The following is a 24,029-nucleotide window of genomic DNA, read 5'->3' on the forward strand; positions in this document are numbered from 1 at the left end:
CAGTGTCTTGCTTTTATTAGAATTGAAGCTGCAAATCTCTATCATGGCTACAAGAACTCCTCCTCAGATCTTCTCGTGCTCCCAGGAGTCTTCACCCCATGGGAAAGGCTCCTCGGGTTTGCACCAAGGCTGGGATCCATTGATATCAGAAGACTGGAGATGTCTCAGGTTCCCAGAGCTCTTGTCTGCCTGGTCAGTGAGGTGTCAGTTTTAGGAACTGGGTGTCCTGCAAAAAGAAATGAAGTGCTTCGCTATTCTGCCTGTCTCTGTCCAAACAAGTAAATAATAATTTCCCCTCTCAGGTTGGTGTAGAAATGTGGTAACATGTGTGGTTAGACAACAGGAGATCCTTGGGATCTGGAACTCTGCTCTGTGCTCACAGAATCACAGTGTGGCTGAGCCTGGGTGCACCCCTGGGTGCTCCTGTCCCCTCTCGGGGCACCCCTGGGCCCAGCAGTGCTGCCTGAGGGGCAGGGGCAGCCGCCGGGGCTCCAGGCTGGGCCCGGGGCCTCTGGGCCTGGCCCTGGGCACCGCTGAGCAGAGCCCGGCTCCGGCCTCTCTGCACCTCCCTGCGGGTACTGATGGCCATGGGGGAGCTCCCCCGGAGCCTCCTCTGCTCCAGGCCCAGCAACCCCAGCTCTCACAGCCTCTTCTCACAGCATGGGGGCTCTGAGCACGGCAGCACCCTGGGGGTACCCCACTGGGCCCAGGTCTCTTGGTGCTGGGGGCCCAGGACTGGTCCCAGCACTCCAGGTGCTGCCTCCCCAGAGCTGAGTAGAAGGGCCGTAAGGACAACCAGATAAAATGGAGGGTGTGGATGTTCCCACTCAGCACACACCACAGTTTGCTGGCTGCAGCTGCTGCTGACCCAAAATGCCTGACATATGTCTTAAGAATAAAACTAAGTTAGGAATAAAGAGAGGTTGATCCTCTCCCTTTCTTCCATGACCTCAGAAGGGTGACAAGGCCTCTCACTTCTGTTGTATCCTTCAACAAGATGTTTCACAGAAAGCCAATTCAATTAAATATAAAGGCAAATAATTAAAAATAAACTTAATTAAACAAAGCAAAAACTACAGCAATGGCAGTTTTATAATATCCAGAAGCTCCTTTGATATGAAATGCCACCAACTGCAGAGTTGGACCATGACTTATTACAGCATCGTTCCATATGGCACAGCTCCTATAGGTGCAGAAGCTTTCTAAAGGTGCAGAGGAAAAAATATTGTACTTCTACAGGGTGGAAGATCTCCTACAGTCTAATTTCATCTAATACCTGGCCCTTTGACCCAATAAAGCAAAAAACTCAGGGAGAAAACAGCCCTCTTGCTGCAAAGACAGCCAGCTCTGGCAAACTCCAGCTCCTTCCCTGCTCATCACCAAATTCTCCCTGTGGCTTTTTCGGAGAAAGCAGACTGGTATTTTTCTTTGCTGCTTCTCTAGCTACCTACAGGAAATGTAACATTCACTTTGGTTATGTTTTATTTCATCTCTGAAACATGAAGCCGTTTGGTGCACCAGAGACCGAATAATATAGAATGCCCAGTGGCTTCAAAGATGAAGGAGGCAGGACAGGACATTCCTTTGAAACTAAATTTCCTAAGGGTTGAGAAAGGCTAATTCAGTATCAGCTCCACGGATCTATGTGCTGCCTGAACAGCAAATATTCTGTTTAATTCCACAAAGCTCCATTTTTCTGTTATCAGCCAAAAGCCCAGCAATTAGAGTTGTTTTTTGTTTGTTTGTTTGTTTGTTTTTAACTTTTTTTGGAGGACATAAGAAGCAGGAGAAGGTGTCCTGCATGCCAAAGAGAATGAAAGCCCAGTAAATCTATTTGTACTTGCATGAGCATTGCACTGGAGGAATTCATCTTACCATTTGCAGCATTTCAGCTTCCCACCACGGCAGGTTCCAATGTCAACCAGAGGACCAGAGCATGCAATAAAAGAGCAGGAGCCACGGTTTTGCCGGCATGCTACGGTGTCTTCAGCTTCTTGGCTGTAAGCTGAAAAAAAATCAAGGGAAAATTGATGTTCATTTGTCAAGTCTCAGGATAAGGAGAGTTGCAGCATCAAATTAACCAGGCATAGTATGTGATATCATGACATAGCGCTTGGCATGCAGGTTTGTGATTGGAGTAACTGAGGTCTTTACATCCATATAAAATGCAAACTAGCTAGAACAGTGGGCTGTAATGTCTGGAGAGACAGTCTACTTGATTAGCAATGACAGATAACTTCTAGCTTCCTTAGCATTTCTCCTGGAGACATGTGCTTGTCTTTCCAGTTACACACAGGAATACTACAGTATGTGAAAAAAACATAGGAAACACAGAAAGAAAATAAAAACAAAAACAAAACAAACAAAAAAACAACCTTGAAATGAATCTCATATTACCCCCAAAATGTGATGTTATTCAAATTAAAATGTCTTAACTTGACCTTTTCAGACTTTTTCAGCAAATGCAAAGCATATTTATGATTCATTATCATTATCTGCTGCTTTCAATAGCTTTCTGCATGCTCACAGGAAAGCTGTGCACTGTGTTGCCAAGTAAGATATGGTAAGACTAAAACAGTTGGCAAAAAAAAAGTCATAAAAGGTAAATCTTAATCACAGCCAAACCAGTGGGACTAGAATTCCCAACTAGATTTTTTGATACTGCTCTGTATGTAATATAAACTAAAGCCAGTGACTATTGTCACTAGTGTTGTGTATGGTTTTAGCTAGGTGTTATGCTGATTTTACCATGCTCGATATGTTCAGAACTGAAGAACCAAATGCCCAGGTAATGCCAAACTCTTCAGCTCCATCTTCATCTGGTCAACTGCCTGGGCTTATCCCAGATAAAGTGCTAGCCCCAAGTGTGAGTTCAGAGAGTTTTCAGGTTAAACATTACTTGTTCCAGATTGGATGTTCAGGCAGAAATTCAGTTTCTGTTCTTTTTATATTCTTTAAACAGATCTCCTACAAGTGCCTGCTCTTGGTCTAAGCAATTCTACATCCCTTCACTGAGTAGACTGGCACTTGCTGGTCTAGGAAAGTAAGCACAAATTTGAGTCTACTGTAAACAGTGGGGAAAGATTAAATTTCTCTGAAGATCCCATAACAGTCTGAAATGATGCATATGCTCCAAACCCATTTAATGCACATGGACAATAGAGTTCAGGCAAAACCCCACAGTCTCAACTTTTTTTTTTTTTTTTTTTTTTTTTTTTTTTTTTCCAAAAGTACAGGGCTGCTAATCTAGAACACATACTGAGAAGGAGCAGGTGTGAATGTGAGAAGAGAAAACTCTCACATTACAGTGTGAGACACATTGCTGGGTCTTAAGCTCTACAGAGCTGCCTGAATACACAAGAGGAACATCTTTTTGCTATCATGCCATCAGACAGCTGGACACGGGATAGATAGGGCTAGAAAGAGAACACCAGCAAGTTAAAGATTAGAGCTACAACTGGGGAAGTGGACTCTGCAAGTCCACTCAGAGCCCAAGAGCAGAGCTTTTTTGTCTCTTACCTGGAGCAGCCTGGAAGATGAAGAAGAGAAGAGCGACAAGGAAGAAAAGGATTCTCATGATTGCCAGCTGGGGATAGTCTTTGCAGGCGTGAAGATACCTGAGGATGGACGGAAGCTGATGAATGAGGCAGAAGATGGTTACTGCCCGTACTTATAAAGGCTCTGGGATTGAGCAGCGCAGACAATTAGGGGGTGGCGGAGTGGTTGTCCGTAGAACAGAGAGTTCATTGCCCTATCACTATAGAGATTGGTGATGTATGAAGATGTTGCAACCCGACACATTCGAAGATGCCTGACCTGAACGATGACCAAACCATGTTAGCTGACCTGAGGAGCCAAAACACCCTGTGCTTGCCTGGCTGGTGCCAGCTGGTGGGCTGCACCCGGGCAGGACACAGGATTGGAGGAGGAGAGAGGTGGGTTTCCGTGACCCACAACACTGTAAACCATGCAGATTTGCTGATGCCCTGTGGCTCTTGGCCATGGTGTTGTGACAGACTGTCCTCTCCCCAGCCCCAAGGCACTGCTAGCGTAGCAAGGCTGCACGGAACTGGGAGGCAATGGACCCTCCTCTTTTTATGGAGGAGTGGGTCAGAGCTTCTGTCCTCACTGGAATGGGAATTGTAGGGCTGCAACTGGAGAAACTGGGATTGAAAGGATTGTGGACATTCCCCCTCGCTGCCCATAAAATCTGCAGCACGGTAATACCTCTGTCCTCCCAGATTTTCTCCTTGCATGGTTCAAAGCTCAATTATTATCTACATCTTATAATTCAGACCTTTGCCATGAATTTTTAAAAAGCCTGGAAGATGAAGTCACTAGATGGAACTAGAAGGAAGACCACTGTGCATTGTGCCACCTTATTATGGGAGACTGCATCCCAAATCCCTTTCAGCACCCAACTGTGTCTTGAAAACAGTGAGGTTGTGTGCTCACTGCTGCTACCAGCACTGAATTCCTGAACCCCACTGATGGTTTCAGCTTTCTTCCAGTGCCTCTATGGAGACCTCAGACCTACTCATTCTCTGCCCCAAATGACTTCATTTTAATAACATTTTCATTTGCAGTTAGTCACCTTCCTGATGTGGTTATAAACAGAATCACATCTCCCTGTTTTAAGATTCAGCATATCAGGTCTGCTTGTGTCTAATTGTGTGTGATGTCTTCACATCTCTTATCACTTCGTAACATTTTTCTATATCTGAAAATAAATAAATCTCATCTTTTTTTTTTTTCTTCTTTTTTTTTTTTTTTTTTTCTTTTTTTTCTCATGCACGTGGTGGACCAGTCATCTATAGGATGGACCAGAGGAAGTTTCACCAGAGCTTTGTACAGCACTCTTAATATTTGTGCTTGTCTCCCAGAATTGCCACTCCTGAGGCATATGAGAACTGCACGTGTGGGTTTTTTTTTTGCAAACAACATAAGCCAAGAATCATTAATGAAATCAAGTCAGGAGGGTGCTTAATTTTTTACTGCTTCTGTGCGAGCAGCAAGCTGAAACAATGGGGAATAAGCAGCAGGAATTCAGCGATGTCTGAGCACAGAGGGCATGGACTTCTGTGTCTGGCAAACCAGCTGCCAGAAATTGGCTGTCAGGCATGCAGTGCGTGCTTCAGCTTGTGAAAAAAACGCATTGGTTTGCTATGTCAGGAGTGGGATTTTAGAAACAAGCAAAGCTCTTCTTTACAGTGGAAGGCAGATGAGGAGATTGAGGAGAAAAACAAAGAGGCAAGTGGCAAAGTGGACAAATTCCCTTCATTGCTTCACGAGCTGTTGTTCCTGCCCAAGAGACTGGGAAATTATGTAATGCTGGTGGGACAGGTAGGACTGACAGCACTGCCATGACCCCGTGAGGTCCAAGGGAAGGAAAGGGAGTCTCAAATCTTCCTGTCTCATGTACTGGGCAAAGCATCAAGAAGATGCTTGGGCTATCAAGCCTACATTTCCTTCCCTTCACATCCCCTGGACATACAGTGGTGGGTTGACCCAATATGTTGCTGTAGTGATGTTTTTGGGAAACACGATGAGAAAACAGAGTTCCAGACCTCTTCCAGGGAGCTCTGAGAATTGGGGTGGGCAGTGGTGGTCTATGGAAAGGGCACGTATGTCTGCACACACTGCCCAGAGCTGTGGCTGAGGCAGAGGCACAGGTTCCTAAATAGGCTGCAGCCTTCACAGCTGGTTCTTCACAGTCCCATCCATGGAGATGAGAGGTACATAAGGTGAAATTATGCCCCTACCCCTCTGCATTGCCTCCTTTTTTTTTTTTTTTTTTTTTTTTTTTGATTCAGGAAGGAAATCAGGAAGGAATCCTCTGTTATTTCTCCACTGTTTTCCTCCAAGTTGGTCTTTTACGTTAAAACACTCACACGCTATGTCTTGAAATAGTTTTTTTTTTAAGCAAGCACTGACCAGCCCTCTGATATCTGCTCTGTGAGCTAGGGTATGAATGCAGCCCCACAAAACAAAATACTCTGTGCACCTGCTTAAAGTTTCACACACACACACAGCTTCATCTCTGATAGCAGAGCATCAGACAGAGGGAAAGAAAGGGGCAGTCCGTGTTCATAGAACACGGCATGCAAAAAACAAGACCCCAAGGGTGAAGGTGCTTGCCATCACGTTGCAAAAACACGAGGCTTAATGGAGAAGGAAAATGCACTTGTGTTCTCCTTGAATAAATTTTCTCCTACCTTTTCCAGGGGTGTTGGTTTTGGGGGAGTGAGACTGCTGAGCAAACCCTGATGGGGTCGGCATGTTAGACGCTATTCAATGCTTTTTGGACCCAAAAAAACAACACATCAGGAGAGGGAAGGAAAGGGGGAACAGCTCCATCTTCCTCACCACTGGCTCCTCCACTGGGAGGTAGGTACACCAGGGCCATAACAGCCCCCCAAAAAGTGGCTTGGGACAGGGAAAGGGATTTTGGGTGAGGTGCCTCGCTTCTTCCTTCTCCTTGGCACCAGGGGAAGCTGCTGGCAAGCAGCCCCCAGCACAAAGGGAAGGCAGTGGGGCTGCTACTGATGGGAAGCCGTCGTTCCCGAGGTGTGCATTAGGGTTAATATTTGACCTGGTAGTGAAGGAGCAGGCGGGGGAGTATACACAGGACCTGCCCTTGTGAAAAAAGGCAAAATCATCACCCAGAAAAAGTAACCTCATCCTTTCGACTCACCATTCCTTCAGGAACTTGGTAGGTTTGTTGTTTTTATTTTTATCTTGGGAATTTTCCACTTTTAGTCTGTTTTCTGAGAGGTAGGACAAGGGAGTGCAAATGTCTCCAGACCTGAAATAGCCTCTGCTTTTAATCACAACTGATGGGCAACTAATCTACCAGAGCAGACGGGCAAAATCAGTTTAGACAAAATCCTTTGCAGCCTAGGAGTAAATAAAAAGCAGTCAGCAAGCTGAGTTTCCCCATCCCAAAGCAAGGGGCAAGGAAGAAATGTCAGCAGGAGGCACGGACACAGGCAGGCACAGAGGAGGTGGCCGTGGGCAGAAGGTACAGGGTGTTCGTTCCCCTTCATGGAGCACTCAGTAGAGGCTGCTCATGCATGAAACCAGGTCTCAGTGGGGGTATCCAGGCCACTGCCCCAAGTGCCTGCCCAAGATCAGCCACGGGAGCATCTCCGACCATGGAAGAGAGCTGTGAGTGGGAGAAGTCACTCATCAGCAGATTTTGGGGAAGTCCCTATGACAATCATTATTTTGAAAACCAGTCCTTCATTCAGGTGGTCAAACAAAAGGTTTTCTGAGGTCCTGTGTAGCAGCTCAGAAGACTTTGTAATTTCTTTATACAATCTTATCTAAAAATAGAGATGAGTCTGTTCTGGGGAAAAATAATAATAATAAAGTTGTCTGAAGATTGTTTGGATATTCTGTAAGGTTATTCCAACCAGAAAAAGTACTTGAGGTGAATTCAAACATGGGATACTGCTATGTTCTTAAGCTTTTTCTGTTTGATAAACCATAGAAATAGGTGGAATATGTAGCCCTGTGGTGTCATTTAGCACTGACAGAGCACAGTCCTGTTGCTGATGTTAATTCAGAAGGGGTCTAACCTCATGTGACATATCCAGAGCGGGGGAAATCAAGAGGTTGTTTTTATTTCAATTATTTGTTTATTTTCCTGAATAAGAAGTCTCATACAGTATCTTTGCAAAGTAATGGGGAAAAGTTGGACGTCCTGTCCTCTTCAGGCTAACAAGACAGGATTGTTTGATGGGGAAGTTAAGACAAGAGGAAGGAAATACACAGCCACACAGCCTCCGTGTTAATTTGACCTCTTCTGATTTCTGCATTTCCTTTGTGTTTCTGATTGGGGTTCTTTTTAAAGTGATTATATCCTCCCCTACCCACCCACCCACCCACCATCAACCCACCTCAACCCCCCAAAAAAGGCTACAGCTGTGGGTAAAGAACAATCTCTTTAGCTAACTAATGACCCAGATTCAGAGATCAAGTAAATTGCCTAAAAGTAGGCTCCAGTGCCTGGAAAATCCTATTTATTTTATTTTTTTCTAATGCGCCTGGGTGAAATCAGCCTTGTCTTGCCCCATCCTCCTTTAAGGACATAAGAAATTGACTCCAAAATAATTGACTTCTTGCTTCCATGACTAGACGTGGGGGGAGAAAAGAAGTTTATTGTGAGTCTGTAACTGTAGGAGGATGCAATGAAAAAAAAAACTAGGGTTTGTACTCTAGCACTGTAGATCTTGTGGTTAAATCTGCATTTTCCAAAACACAGAGAAACCATATCCAAAATATCTACTGGGGATAGTCTGACATATCCTTGAATTATGTATGGGAATTGCTGCTGGGGACTGTGCTAAAAAAAAAAAAAAAAAAAAAAAAAAAAAAAAAAACCATCAGTTTTGCATGCACAAAGCCTTTTGCAGTGATTCTCTTTTTGTGTGTATGTGTGTGTTGGGGGGACAGAGCTCCTTGTGAGTATTTCTTTAAAGTCTCTCCTACATTTTATACCTCCTTCTCCCTGTGTGGGAAAAGGCATGGGACAACTCTCCACTTGTAACATTCTCCAAGCCACATTTCTTCTTCCAGAAGAGTCTTTTTTAGAAGAAGGAATCTTTCCTGCCATGTTATCTGTCAGAGATTTGCTTTTCTGACTGATGGGGTGCTTTATCACTTTTTACTCTGTTTAATCATGTTTCCTACAGGATACAATCACAGGATGGTTTGGGCTGGCAGGGACCTTAAAGCCCAAGGCAGGATTTCTTCCCAATGTCTGATCTAAACCTCCCCTCTTTTATTTTGAAGCCATTCCCCCATATCCTACCACTATCAGTCTGTGTAAACACTATTCTCCATCTTTTTTACAAGTCCCCTGTAAGTACTGAAAGGCTGCAGTGAGGTCTGGCTAGACCTAATGCAAACTATATTAGATGGAGAAACCTGATTTTCATGAAAATCATCATTTATTGATACACCATGTGTTTATACATGGCATCATTATAATAAGTGATTTTATTCCTATTACTCTTCTTAGAGTAATTTTCCTTTAATATCCTTTAATTTTCTTTTATGACCACTAATGAATACAGGTCTGATGTTTTTGAAAATAATTTATATATCATCCAAAACCTCATTTCTGTGTAGAGATAGTTCAGACCCCATCACTGTGTTTGTGCAGTCATATTTCATGTTTGCAACAGTGTAAGACCTTCTTGATTGTCATTTTGTCATCCACCCACTATCAAGAGATGCCTGTACAGTTCTTCACACTCAGCTTTCAGTCTTGTCCTCCCAACAACTTTGGTCCCATTATCAAAGCTGACTTCTGTTTTAGCTCTCACCTTTTCCAATCCACTTCAGAATATGTGAAAGTTCATAGGCTGATCTGTTTAAAGACATTGCTAGACTCTACAAGCCTTGATTAAAAGAAAAACAAAACAAAACAAAACAAAACAAAAAAAGTTGCTGCTAGCAACAATAAGAGATCATAGTTATTGGTTTAAGAAGACATTTATTTTTGTGTGTGAATAAAATAATAATATATTTTTTGCTTCACATGCTCCAAGAGCTGCAGGAACCTGAACAGATTGAACAACCAAACATCCCTGTGAGGTAGGCTGGAATAGGTGGCCAAGGTGCCAAAGTGGCTTGTGTATTAATTAAAAGCAAAAAAAAGGGAGTGACTTCAGCAAAGAAACACCTGGATCTCCAGAAGCAGTGTGCTAACAGGACGTGCCCTCTGGAAGCTTCTTGGAATGCTCATTTGCAGGTTTAGATGGAGGAGGAATCCATCAAAATCACCTCCTCAAGGCAGTGGAGACGTTGCTGGTACGAGGGTGCTGACCCAGCCCTCTCTTCTTACTCTGCCAAAATCCTGTAAGGGTACAAAGGCTCTTGTTGTTTTGCTGAAGTGGAATCGAAGCATAATCTCTAAAAGACTCTAAAGTTGCTAATTACAATTACCTTTCAGAATAAATGTATTGGGTGGGTTCGGTCATGTGCTATATCAGCCAGACCTATAAATGTGCTTTAAATACTCCAGGGCATCTCAAATGCCATTAAACACCACAATTTAGTCTACTGAGTCAAACCTGTATTTCAAATATTTGTTTTTAAGTAGGTTCAACCCTCAGCTAGAAAAAAAATAATGATGTTGTATATCAGAATATCCTGTTGGCCACTGTAGTGAATCAACCCAACTGTAAATCTAACAGCATGATAGATCTTTAATAGATATTAAAGACATTAATTAATATTAAGATATTTAATCCTGAACATTAGCATCCATTGATATCACAGATGGGATGTTCTTCCCAGAAAGAGAATTTCTGCAGAAAAATTACAGCTGAAACCAAACTCAGAAGGTCTTGTTCCTTTCCCAGCCCCAATTCTCCTTGGAGCAGGCCTAACAGATGTTCTTACAGATATTCAGGGTTGGAAATCCCCCATCTGCTCTTAGAAGTCTGTTTGATATCAGTAGAAAATGTTTCCTAAAGGGAACAAGCTTTCATGGAGACAAGAGGAATCAAATCATTCCTTTGTAAAACCAACTACTAGTTGGTTGCATCTGCACCATTTATTCTCCCAAATTCCTAAGTGAATTCCTTCCTTATCACTGATGTCACGGCAGCGAACACATCCTAATATTGGTGTGACTTGGGTTCCTTGAAACCACTGAGCCTGTCATCTGAGCAGGCTTGTGCTAACCTAACAACTGAGGACCTCCATCTGCTGGGCAAATACTATGAAGCTCTTCCCTGGAGCCATCTCATCGCACTCTCCTCAGTTGCTGGGAACATTTAAACCCTGACAAGTCTGTAAATAACAGAATAAGGAACCCTGGAAATCTCAGGAAAATAAGGATCTGAGTCCCTAACTGTTTATTTTCTCAAAAGACACGGGAACCTTTCCTAATTTGCCACCGAATTCAGTCTGTGGGATAATTGCTGCAGTGGACAATGATCATCACATGGCAATGAATTAAACAAAACTGCTGTAAGAACTAAAATGCCCAAGGAGTATGTTTTATCCTAAGCTAAACTGCACTCCCCAAATGCATATTTAAAAGGATTTAAATCAGGGAAGCTCCAGACATTATTAGAAACTGGTCTCCAAAGTAAGAAGTGAAATATCCATGCAATTTTTCTCCACCTACCCACAAATTCACTGATCTTCACCTAAGAGGTGCAAAATTATGGGAAGAAGGAGAGATGGTTTTCTTATTTCAAATTAAATTTCTAGGTCTTTTTGTATATGAAAAGAACAGAGGGATGGAGGACACATTTTTCCCTCTGATAAGTGGAAGTACTGTGAGATATTTTCCTAATAAGCTCCTTTAAAAAGTATTTTTTTCCCATTAAAATTCAAAATAAAAGAATGAATAAAAATAAAGTAAAAAATACTGAGTTATGGGAAATATTGGCTCTCCTGCACTTTTACCCTCATAAATATTTTCCATTAAAATTAACTATCTCCTTAAACACACATATATGTGGCCCCCCTAACTCCAAATTTCTCTCAAACAACTGCCCTGCAAGACCCACAGAAACTCGCATCCTGCTCAAGGAAACAGGAGGAGAAATGGCAGGAGGAAAATGCCCCCCGACACCCCTCAGCCCTGCAGCACATACTTGGAACAGCATTTCAGCAGCCCCCCGTGGCATGATCCCGAGGCAGCGAATGTGGGTGGGCATGCCCCGGCACGGCAGAAATTCCCCTGGCTCCTGCATGCCGCCGTGTCCGCAAAAGGTGCATCAGCAGAACCTGTGAGAAGAGGAGGATGTTAAGATCTCAGGTTTTTGTTTAAAACGTTAAGGATAAATACGCAATAAATCATTCATTTTAAGGAGGAGAGCTCTGATGAGCACAGATGTTCTTGGGATGCTGGGCACCAGCCCAACAGCATCACATTTTGCCCATCGTTGCTTTTTCTTCTACGCACACTTTTCTGCTTGCATCCCCTTTCATTCTTGGTGGGATTTAGCTTGCATCTCACCTGGAGCAGCCTGGAAGAGGAGGAAGAGAACAGCAAAGAGCAGGTAAAGGATCCTCATGGCTCGGCTGTGGATTGCGTGCCCGTGCGAAGCTCCTCAAAGACCGACAAGGGATGAAGTTTGTCTGAGGAAGAGGCGAGGGAATGCAGCCGGTATTTATAGGGCCCGTGAAGAGGCTGTGAAATGTTGATGGCTGAGCCCTTCGTCAATCAGTAACTTCGCCCAGCCTCCTGGCAAGCAGTTTGGCTATCCCCCTTATCGCAGGCTGCAGTGAAATGTGCAGCAAAAATGTCGCAACCTGCAGCAGTGAATTTCCACTGCCCGTGTTGGCCGCTTGTGTAATGGGACCACCAACCAAGCCCCAGCAGGCTGCACCAATTCACTCGGCTTTTGCAAACCTGTTTGCACCAAGGGCACGGGGATGAGTCGTGCAGTGTCTTGGGAGCCAGGCACTGCCAGAGCCCAGCCCCAGCACTGGCTCTGGGTCTGTCATTTGCTGGCTAGTCACAGAGCATTTTGTCTCCCCAACCCTGTAACTGGAAGAAAGCACAGGGAAATATTTGAGTTTTGATGTGGTTTTGCTTTTTTACAAGTTCCAAGGTGTCTGCAGAGAGCTGACACAAAGGTCTCTACCTCCTCTAGTTCCCACTCATATCCCACCTTGAGTGCCTTGCATTTTTACCAGATTTTGATGTCCTTTTTTGTTTCCCCTCTAATTGCCCCAAAATGTTGGGAGAATGGGCTGGATTCATAAGAGCTTCATGGCTGATACAGATGGGCTGGCTCTCCTTGGACTGAAGGGAAGGTGATTTCCAGATTCAAAGAGAAAAGGTAGCAGCAGATGGAGCCAGTGACTGATTCTGAGTTCCTGGAGGGCCTTTCAGGGTCTACCTTTAGCCCTGGCAAAGCTGAGTTTGCCGTATGAGAGGTGCAGATCTGACACTGACTTTTAAAATGCTGAGTTTTGGTGAAATGGGCAGACAGAAAACTCAGACGTGAAAGATCTTGGGCTTCACTTCAGAGCCTGATCCCAGGGGCTGTGAATTTTTTGAGAAACATCATTTAGGGGATCAAAGCACTGAAGCTTCTTCATGAAATCCTGGGTTTGTAGATGCCAAACTACTGCAGCAGCTTTGCAGCCACAGCCCCTACCCTTTGTCCATACACTGCCATGCATGAATAGATTAATCCCCATCAACGCCCAGGCGTTCCTTCAGTTCCTACTTCTGGCATTCTGCTTCAGTGGTTTGCTTCCTTATTGCTTCATTTATTAGATTTAAGTGGAAGTTAATGGCACATTTGTTCTAAGAAGGATCAGCATGTTGAATACATTACTGATGCCTACGTTTAACCTACGTGCTAACTAGCAAGCTAAGAAGGTAGCAGCAAGGTGAGTTACCTGCAAACACAGAGAAGAACAATAAGATAAACACTGATTTTGCTCTTTCAGCCATCAAATCTAATCACCAGGAACTGCCAAATACCCCAGAATGTTCTTTTTGCATACCACTGCCTTGGATATTAGCCCTTTTTGGCCAGCAACCCTCCAGCTTTCCACGTTTCTACTGGAGAGGAGAGCAGGGGTCTGAGCTTTGCCACTCCTGTCTTTTCTCTTCCAGCGAGCTGTCAGTGGGTGAAGGACACCCTGTGATAACAGCTGAGAGGCAGACACCTTGCCTGCAACATAAACACGAAGAAACCAGCAAAATCCCACCCCCACTTTTATTTTTATTTATTTATATATATATTTTTAATGGGGAAGACCTGTTGAAATGTGGGTTTTCCCCCGTCTGTCTTGCATTTGGAGGGGCTGACAGCGTTGTGAGGTTTATGTTAGGGATGGGGGTTCATGTTAGGGATGAGTCAAGTTCCCCACAGACAAAATCAGAACGTGGCAGTGGGGAAGGTGGTGACAACTCTGCTGCCATGTGCAGCATTTGAACACGCTCCTCTTGCTTTCAGGGCTGCACCATTTCCCACCTGTGGAACAAGCTAAATCTATTACAGAGTCAAATGCTTAAAATCTCAGGGGTGCAAATTGCCAGAGTATTCATGGAGCTAGCCGAAAATCCTTATTTCTTGCAGAAGGAAAGCAGCACTCCAGGAAAGCGAGCACCATTTTAAGCCTCGCCAGCACAGGCACAGCCTGCGAATGTCATTCAGGAGGAAAATTCCACCACTTTTGGCACCTAGCAAAAACAAAGACAGGTGCAAGCTGGTTGCTTAAAACCAGGCCAAACCTGTATAAAACGCCCGAAGAGCAGAACCATTTGTGCAGCAGGGACCTGGGGCTGGGACACGATGCTGTGAGAGCAGAGCTATGCCCTGAGGCAGTCAGGGCCAGGAAGGAGCCCCACAGAGATCTCTGTTGAACTTTAACTTCCCAACAGGAGCTGGGAACTCCAGGAGGTGCCTGCCCCAGAGGAATCAGCCTAGGCAAATAGTTCAAAGGGACTTCACTTAAAATCTTACAAAGGAATAATGCAATGCAAGTAGGACATGAAGAATTTGATGAAAATATTGGTAGCTAATGAGAGACAGGGAAGAAATGCAATACTCTAAAGACATTTAGTTTTGCCTTTGAGATCAGCAAAATGGTCAGATTAACCCAGCAGAAGTTCCTTCACCTCTGCTCCAGCAGTTAAGTGAAAAGGACTTGGTGCATCCTCAGATGGAGATCTCTGGATGCTCATTAAGGGAGCAATATCTCAGAAGGGTGCTCTCTCTATTTTGCTCCATTTACATATAGGTTTAAGTTTGTAAATCCATAAGGTATGGATGGATATTTAGGTTCAATCCAATTTTGTTGAATTTTGCCCTGGCAGCACAGCTTTTCAGAGACATCATTGCAAGTAAAATCGGAATTGTTGGGTGGGAACAGCCCTTGCAAACACCATCTTGTCCTGATAAAGGCTCGCACAGAGTGACTGAGTAGATTTTCCCCCCTTCTGCAAGGCAGGTATTTTTCTCCTCTTCTTCCTTCCTTGGTTGACAAACTACCTCCAGCTAAACGTCATTCATAACAAGCACTGTATACAGCGTTGGTTGCTTTTTTCATCAACGTTTCCTCTCAAGCACAGCTTAGAAGCTAATGACTAGTAAAATGTTGGGATGGGGGTTTTTTAGGGTCTAAGAACCATTGTGCTTTTGGGAGAGGTTATTGATAAAGAGGTACCTGTATTTGGGCAATGATAAGTCTTGATTTTGCCAATTTAACTATGAGTATGTATTTAAAACCACGCAGGCATGTGATTATTTAGAAAAGCATATATTTGCGTCCCACTAACACCAAGCTTATGCTAACACACACTTCAGTATTCTCCTTACATTCCTAATTACAGCACAAACCCTTACAGTACATGCAGAGTGATTTACGTTTGTAGTGCTTCATAGTCCATTGGTCAAAAGTGAAGTAAATTAATGCATTTTGATAATGCTTTGTTCTTTTTGACCTTTGAAGCTTCCAAGACTTAGAAAAAATGATAAAAGAACATCGACTGAGATCCTGTGTTCCTCTCATCACCATTGCTATGTGCACATAGGGCAATTTCAACCAACACACCAAGTTTTCCCTACTTCTATAGCTGATTGTTCTACTTTTACAGTTTTCCGTTTCTACTTTTACAGTTTTTCAGGACGTTATTGTCAATCAAATTGACAGCTCTCTTCCTGGCAGTGTAGGTGACCTCAGGTGCAGGGTGGTGAGAGATTTTCACTCTGCATCTCTACCTGGATCCCTTTACAGGGATCTAAATCCCTTCACACGTAGGCATATAACACATAGATAGGGGAAGGAGTAGCTCACACCGACCAGCCTGCAAATCCATGTATCATTATGACCACTGCCATGTCCATTTATTAACTTCCCATCCCGTGAGGTGCCTTCTGGGACCATCTTGCTAAGGGAATGATGAGAATGAGGACATGAGGTCTGGTGTAGCTTCATCCATATTAGTATAAACACTCTGCTCGATACACTTTGCTCTTGAGCAAAATACTCCCACATATAACTTATCAGTAGAGTATTTTATGCCACTTCACGTGGATAGATGGGTGCATATTCCTCATCCCCATCCCTGGCAGTGCCCAAGGCCAGGCTGGATGGGGCTGGGGGCAGCCTGGGCTGGGGGCAGGGGTCGTGCCCATGGCAGGGGACTGGAACAAGGTAGGGTTTAAGGTCCCTGCCAGCCCAAATCATTCTATGATTTTATAATTCTGTAAGGCTCAGAGCAAAGACCCTGGGAATGGTCCTCTGTTAGAGAAATTCCTTAAACTTTCTAGAGGAAGAAAAGCATAGCGAAGAGAAAATAAAGAATCCTGATGGGTGAGAGACTTCCTAGCATCATCAAAAAGGCACAGATCTGAGGTGGGCAGAAGAGGCTGGAAGCCACCTGTGCATGTAAGGTTCAAGGACGCTGATGTGCTGAGGTCTGGGAACCTGGTCAATTATTATCTATTAGCAGCCTGGCTGCCCTTGTTTGCTTTGATCCCCGTTGCATACATCCTCATGTTGCAACTCCTACAGTGAGTCAGTCAAATAGACATGTACACGTTGGTGCTGAAAATTGGCATGGTGAATGCAGTGTCCTCTGCGCTTCTAAAGTCTGTGCAAAAGGGAGATTCCTGGAGGCGCTAAGGATCCTGTGTGGATGGTATCTTAAGAAGTAGCCCAAAAATATGAATGTTAAGAATTAGTGTGCATTTGACTAGAAAATGAAACACCAGAAGCATTTTCATTAGGCAGTGAGTGGTGTCTAAATTCTTCTCTCCATGCAGCACCACAGGACTGCTCCCCTGGTCTACCAGGAGGATTTCTGCTCATTTTTGCACCATTGTCATCAAAAAGAAAATCCATAGGATCTCTAGTTAGGGAGGAAGCTGCTAATGCTGTAGCCACAAGAATCAGAGTCACGTATATCAGATAGGTCAGCATGGCATCGACCTTCACCTGTACGTGTGGTTATTTTGGTGGGTAATAGACAAGCCTGTTGTGTCTGCCATGTCCAAAACCTCATTATAATCTGCTGAGGTGTGGCTAATACAGTCAGTGGAGCCTGGACAGTGATTCAGCTGACCTGTCTGTGTCTGCACTATCAGATTAAATAGTGTCAGGACATGAGCACTGAAACCTGATCATCCGTAATATTAAATTATTGGAACAGCCCTGACAGTTTTGACCTCTGCTAGCTCTCTGCCAAAAATTCCTGGGCTGTTTCAGTGATAGGTCTGGGCTAGGAGCCGTTCCAGCAGGCAGTCTGATGTGGTAACCTTGTTTTGGCAGCTAAGGCAGGTGCACGATACTATGGCCACACCACACCATAGGATCTCAGGACCTAGAAAAAGGTTCTGCTTACCTGTATAAGTAGTTTTCCAATCTGTATGTGCTACTAATTATATTTTGTGCTACTAATTATATTGACTCTTTATTTATATATATATATATTATCTACCAGTTGCAGAGTTTTAACAAGCTGCTCCAGCAGCCACTTCCCTTCTACCTACCCATAGCTCAGCTGTCTGCAACACCTCTTCGTTTAGCTGCTAGAAGTCTTCCCTGTGCTTTATTTGGGATTAATTAACTATCTTTCACGCAGATTGGCATCCTGATTAAATTATGCAGTTGCGCACCCTCTCCGTGCCTGTCTCTGCTTGGGTGCCACTGTCATGAAAGAAAAAAAAAAAAAAAAAAGCACCTGATGAGGTGCTTGTGAGAGGCATCTAAATCCCATGCTGGAAGTCAAGTGTCTCAGGTCTCTGCCTCCCTTCTTTGGCACTGTGAAGGATCATTACCAATCTAACAGACAACAAATCCATGGATTTAGAAAAGCTGCCTTGAAGTATTATCCTTCAAGGAACAACGAAAACAAGCCACATGAAGGACTTCCTTAGATGAAGTATCTATGCACTTCACTTTACCTGGTTACTTCATTTCTAGCCCCCTGGAAAGCAGCTCCCATCTCCTGAGGTCAATGTCAGAGGCAAACCGTGGTTATGCAACCCATGACGTGATCAGGTGCATAATCAATGTCCAATTAACAAATCAGTGCATTGCACAAGGTGCACGGGGGCTGGATGCAGCGTTAGCTTTCCCCTCTCCAGGGGCCTGCATCTGCTGGGGACAGGAACAGAAAGGGGAACACCTGCCTGGAGACCAAGCCCTCCATCCTTGTGCCTTCATCACCAAAACGTGTGCTTCTCAAATGCTGTCTTAAGATCTTTCTGTGCAAAGCGGTAGCCCAGGTGAAGCAAAGAGGGATTTTACCCCTGCTGCTGGTTGCATTATGCCTCTACGTGCTCTGGAAGTGCAGAGATGGACACATGGTGATGGCTGTGGTCAGGGGATAAGCAGCGAGTGCTGACTTGGGGAGGGTTTTCTGGCACTGCAGCTAGTTTCAGTCACTTTCTTGCTGGAAATGTACACTTTGTGGGTTGAAAATAGCTCAGTACAGGACTATGCTATTTCTTAGAGGTTGGGAACAGGACCCTAACCATTTCCTTGATATCTGCTGTCTCTGTCCCTTACATATCTCCTGGAGATAGACACAGATCAGCATCTATCAGCCTCTGGGAGTGCCATGGAAATCTGCTCTCTGCCTCCTTCCTTCCTTCATCTCCCCATCCACGGATGCTGCTTCCCCACCACTTTGCCCTTTCTTTTTCTCCCTGCTCCTGCTTCCTCCCATAGGCCAAACCAACCTGACTTTCATCTCCTGAAGTTGGCAAAATACTCGAGACCATTTGCAGGGACTCAGCCCCATCACCAGGGTAGCTAAGAGGGGCACTTCCAGCCACATAAAGGTCTCTGCAGAGCCACCCAAAGCCCTGAGCATGACACACTCCCCTGAGCATGACTTTGCTGAGAAACCAAGCCTTCAGCAGCACCTCAACCCCCCGCCTAGGACGGGATTCCTCCTGGGTAATGAGCCCAGACGCCAGCAGGCGATGGATGACCTTTGGAAGGCCAGGGTTTGCTAGCAGCAGGCAGGGCTGCATTGCTCAAGAGCCCCCCTGTGCAGTTTGCACGCCCACATCTTTGCTAGGGGTGTACGGCACGGTTTCACCCACCCTCATCTCTGCCCCTTCAGAGGGGCACTGCACACAGCTTCGTGGGCGTTGGTACAAAGAGCACGCGTAGGTGTTTGGCTCTGGTATGGAATTACAGGAAAATTAATGCAAAAAAACCCTGTCTCTTACAGAAAAAAAAAATAAAATGCAATGCCTCTTCACAGCCCCATGGATCACTGCTCCTCAGGTAGGACCTGCAAGGCAAAGTCCTCTGAGCTGCCTTTGCTCTCACTCAGATCTGGATCTACCATGTGCATCATCTTTCCTCCTGTTTACTTTAATGCTTCACTGATGATGGCTCTGATATCGTCTGTTCCCTACCGAGTACACTGGCAAAGGTGGTAAGGAAGTATCTGGATAGTCTTCTGCTTTCCTTCACACATTGGTGAGGTCCATGGACATCTCCATCGTGCCAGCTGAATGAAGGCTGCTTGCTCCTGAGCTGGTAATTCTGAATTTGTTTTCTGAATGCCTCTTAAAGGTGAGCATAATAATGCAAGAAAGAGCACCTGAGAAAATAATAAATAGAAAGCTTCTGAAATTAAAAAGAATTGCTTTGTCATTTTGGCTGGTCATTTTGGAAATCCACGGAAAACAAGGCAGGTATTTCTGAGCAGCTAGAGCTGCAAAATCATCACGAATCCAGAAATTCAGCTGAATGCAGCATCCCTATGACCAGTGGTGGTTGGGTGAATGTTATGTTGAATGCTTTGGGCTGTGGCTCTTCCAATAACTCATCGTGGAAACAGGAGTCCTTGTGAATATGCCTGTTATCAAATGGGCAGAGAAACTTGGAAATCTTGGGGCACTGTGAGCAGGGGACAAACAAAAACATACAGGAAAGGATTATTTGGAACATCTTCATCCCCAGAGCTGAATGTGGCAACCAGCTCTTCCCCTTTGCAACTGAGCTTACTGTAAAGCATGAGACTTAAACCAGTATTTTATTTGGCCTGTTCAGGGAAAACAAGAGACCCAAAGCCTGGGATTTGGATCACTCCTCCATTGCTTCTCCATCAGTATTCAGATGCTAAGGAAAGAAGAGGCTTTAGAAGCTTTTAGTGACACTGTTCCCAGAAGTTGGCCTCCATCCAAAATCAGGAGGATCTTTGTCCTTGAAGAGGTCCAGCACAACAAAATTGACCAGACCTTGACCACTAACAGGGAGATTTGACCTTGCCCTCAACTCAAACGTGTGTCTTCAGTCAACAGAGCAGAGGGAAATGAAAATGAAACTTCAGCTTCCAGTGCAGTTATGGGGTCGTGATGGAAGTGAGCATAGCCCCGTGACAAAAAAGTGGCACAGATACTTATACAGGTGTAAAAAATCCTTGCTGCCTGACAATATATTTCAAGTTTCTACGCTATCATTTTCGCCAGACAAAGAAAATCCAGAGCTGAACCCAATCTAGTACTGGGAGCAGGGGTCCCAAGTCAGGAAAGTTGGACTCAGGCTTCACATACAACTCCAGCCAAGCTCGTTGAATATCAATATTTAAAGCAAACTGTTTTGTAATAGCAGACTTCAGTAGGAATGATCATGACTTTCTGAGAACTGGATTTGCATTGGAAAATGAAGATTTAACCTGAAACAGCATTTGGTATAAGGGTTTACATTTTTATAGAATATTTGTAAGCTTTTTCACCTCGCACCTTCCCATCAAATACTACCTCAAAGATTTCCTTGTTCATGCAAGCCGGAGAGCTTTAGCTAGAAAAATTCAAAGAGCCTTAATATTATTTAATAATTAAGTTATTAAGTAACCAATAATTCCTTTTCTTGCATGGGATACCTCAAGTTCTACTGCCTGATAAACTATCCCCTTGATTAAGCCTCATCACCAACCAACTCTTGCCTAAATAGTGACTCAGATCACTTTTATTTTTTAAACAAAGACTTTAAAAAGTCTTAAAAGCAGCCAGAATGTACAGGGTTTTGCATGTACAGGTTCCAGCTCTGCCACTCTCTCTATGGCATAGCTATATGCAGACCATCCACAGCTAGGTGCCATCTCCGCAGCCTTTGTGTGTTTTCCTTGCTCATTTGTTGTTGGAAGACCCAAGGTCATAAACAGCAGTGAGGTAGCGACATCTGGAGGACAGCCACTGAGGAATTCTCACCCAACCCATCAGTGATGCATCGATAGCTTTGGGACATGGAGCAGGGGCCTTCAGGTCCAGGTTCATAAGAAAAATGAGAATGGGAGTCACAGGAGGGTGCATACTCCAGATTTTTGGCACAGGAATAGGAACAGTGAGACACTCAGAAGGAGTTTGCCATCCTTGTTTCATCAGATTCATGTGTCTTTTGCCTGTGGATGGGATTCCCAAATAATGTCAGTGCAGCCCCAGGGCTCTCTAGAGCTGTGATGCTGAGATGTGGGGTGGTCTAAGCCATAGGACTTTCTATTTTCCCTTCTGCCTCCATCCCCCAAGTCACCAAACAGAGTTTGCACAGCCCCAAAGCCTCACATTGTCCCCCTCTAAGAATAGATCTGGTGTTCACAAGAGGTTGGGAGGGGACACAACCAGGTAGAGGACCGAAACTAACCAAAGAGGCTTTCCATGCCATATAACATCATGCTCAGCAATAAAATTGGAAAAGATGGGCCTTAGGGGATAGCCATCTTTTACTCAGGAACTAGCTGGGCATCAGTCTACAGCAATGAGTGATTGTCTTGCTTCATTCCATTGTCTTTCTCTCTTCTTCCACTCTTTATTCAATTATTAAACATTTTTTGTCTCAATCCACATTTTTTCTTGTTTTTACTCTTTCTTTCCTCTTCTTCCACCCTTTGGGGGCAGTAGGGAAGTGAGTGAGTGGCTGTGCAGTGCTGCACTGCCTACCAGGGCTAACTCTTAATGCCTTTTTGGGACACCCCATCTGCCAGATTGCCTTGGATGGTCTTTCTCCCTGACTAAAAGGCATTTTGGTGTCTACACAAACTTTTGAAGATGTTAGTCCAGTATTACGTTCTGTCCAAAACACCAGGAACATTCCTGAGTTCATTAGGGATGTGAGCTCAAGACTGCTTTGTTAGGTGAATCCTACACTTGTGCTGTTCCCAGAGACCTTGGGGTCAATGTTCTTCTCTGTGTGCAGGACACAAAACTGTCAGACTTCGCTTCCTGCTATATGCCTGATCCTGGCACAGACAGAGCAGCCTGGACCTGCTGTGGATGCTGGGGAAATTACTGTTTTCATTTTCTCTCTACCCTTTGTTTTCTGTCTCAGGGCTCCTTTGTTTCTTTTCTTTGTGTTCCCTGTTTATGCCTTTAAAAGTTCACTTTTAATGAGCCATTAAAAGACTTCAGCTGTTTTTAATGAATTATAACTATGGGCGTGTTTTCCAACAGCTTCATGTCTTCTTTTTTTCCAGCCCTCTATCCAGGGCTTTTTTTCCAGCCCTTTGTCCACCTCATCAAGAAGTGCATGGGGGACCAGGAGGAGAGTAAGCAGAGATTTGCCCTTCCTGATGACTAGTCCCAAATAGCTAGGTTTTGTTTCTTCACAGCCAAATGTTTCAACAGAGTCAACAGAAAGACACAATCAGAAGAAAAACACAGTGGAGCAAGTCCAGTGACAGCCACCAAGGTGGTGGGGGACTTGGACACCTTACATACAGGGTGAAACAGGGAGAGTTGGGTTTGTTCACTGAAAAGATGGGAGGCAAAAAATACAAATTGCAGCCACAAGTCAGATTCCCATAAGGTGTCAAGGCCACAAATGCCAGTGCTGCAATGTTAACATGTCCTGCTAAGGATCAGGAGTCTGCATGCTGGGCTTGGGGGTGTTCAAGGAAAGGTTGGATGTGGTGCTTAGGGACATGGTTTAGTGGGTGACATTCGTGGTATGGGATGGTTGGACCAGGTGATCTTGGAGGGCTTTTCCAACCTTAATGATTCTGTGATTTTGTAATTCTTTTTGTAAATGCCCTCATCTGGAGGCAAATGCACTTGTCCTTGTGGAGGGTTATCAGGGCCAGGAGAAGCAGTGCCAAGACACGGCACCATGGCTGGGATGTCCAACAAATATAGGGCGAGGGAAGGCTGAAGCTACCCAAATACTTCCTAACACCTGGCCAGCAAGGACAGACTTCTGCCACAGCTCATTTGCTGCCCTCCACCAGGGCTGTGGGATATGGACCAGGAGGGCAAAACAAGCTGTCTGTGGGATGCCCAACCCAAATCACCACCCCACCGTGGTGGGACAGGCTGACCCCGGTGTGATTTGAACACACAGCCTTCTGATCTGGAGTCAGACGCGCTACCATTGCGCCACGAGGTCAGGGATGAGGGGTGTCCCCCTCAAACCTCATCCCATGCCTCTGGTTTTGTGGCCAAAGGATGCTCCTTTAGGGAAGGGGATTTTTGATCTGATGAAGGAGTGGGAGCATCATTGTCAGCTGATCTGTTAAACCTGGAAGGAGGGCTTTAAATGAGAAAGGAGATGAGAATATGACACGATCACTGCCCAGAGCATCCCTGTAGGGCCTCTCCCAGGAGAAATGTGGTGTCTCCTGCAGACCCAGTGGGGTAGCTCTGCTGCCGCCCCAATAAAGGCTGTCCCAGACCAACTGATCAGCAAGACAGGATCTTGTAACACCAACTTCTCTTCTCGCATACACCAAATAGGGTGAATGATGGCATCAAAGCCAGGTGACCCTGGACTCAGCCTACCCCGCAGCTCCTGGGAGCTCTGTATACAGCCACCCAGCTCAGAGCCCTCACTTTTATTCCCATGCAAACTTCCTCCAGCAATTGGGGTTTCTCAGGACAGTGCAAGACCTATCAGAGAGGTAGGGGCAGCTTTTCAGAGGGATGTACGGGCACCCTGCCCATGGTCACCTCAGGGAGGACACCGGCACCACCCCAACCTCATGATGAGCCAGGGAGCCCCAGCCCAGCACCCTGACCTCGTGGCGCAAGGGCAGCGCGTCTGACTCCAGATCAGAAGGTTGTGTGTTCGAATCACATCGG

General features: G+C 44.9%; 3 protein-coding genes across 3 annotated transcripts in view; 1 reads left to right on the top strand and 2 right to left on the bottom strand.

Moving 5' to 3' along the window:
• Window positions 1-1,871: 1,871 nt before the first annotated feature.
• Window positions 1,872-3,679, bottom strand: LOC309876560 (gallinacin-9; the record flags this gene model as incomplete). Its single annotated transcript, XM_082757009.1, has 2 exons — window positions 3,520-3,679; window positions 1,872-2,005 (listed from the first exon to the last, which is right to left on the bottom strand). The coding sequence occupies exons 1-2, from the start codon at window positions 3,575-3,577 to the stop codon at window positions 1,872-1,874; spliced, it is 192 nt and encodes a 63-aa protein (XP_082613135.1). The 5' UTR covers window positions 3,578-3,679.
• A 2,986-nt stretch (window positions 3,680-6,665) lies between these two features.
• The window catches only part of LOC309876556 (gallinacin-12-like), a 36,323-nt gene continuing 18,959 nt past the window's right edge, over window positions 6,666-24,029 (top strand). Inside the window, exon 1 of the mRNA XM_082757004.1 lies at window positions 6,666-6,712. The gene's annotated coding sequence lies outside the window, so the exon portion shown is untranslated. The remainder of the gene's footprint in view (window positions 6,713-24,029) is intronic.
• LOC309876558 (gallinacin-10-like) lies at window positions 9,483-12,143 on the bottom strand. Its single transcript, XM_082757007.1, has 3 exons — window positions 11,987-12,143; window positions 11,622-11,754; window positions 9,483-9,865 (listed from the first exon to the last, which is right to left on the bottom strand). Exons 1-3 carry the CDS (start codon window positions 12,042-12,044, stop codon window positions 9,850-9,852), a joined length of 207 nt encoding a protein of 68 aa, XP_082613133.1. The 5' UTR covers window positions 12,045-12,143; the 3' UTR covers window positions 9,483-9,849.

The sequence above is a fragment of the Aythya marila genome (genome assembly GCF_965140915.1).
Source record: "Aythya marila genome assembly, chromosome: 3".
NCBI lineage: Eukaryota > Metazoa > Chordata > Aves > Anseriformes > Anatidae > Aythya > Aythya marila.

Coding starts and splice junctions, on each gene's coding strand:
- LOC309876558 (XM_082757007.1), bottom strand. CDS start 12,044: ATGAGGATCCTTTACCTGCTCTTTGCTGTTCTCTTCCTCCTCTTCCAG. Junction 11,755..11,986: donor CCTCTTCCAGGCTGCTCCAG/GTGAGATGCAAG, acceptor CTCTTCTCACAG/GTTCTGCTGATGCACCTTTT.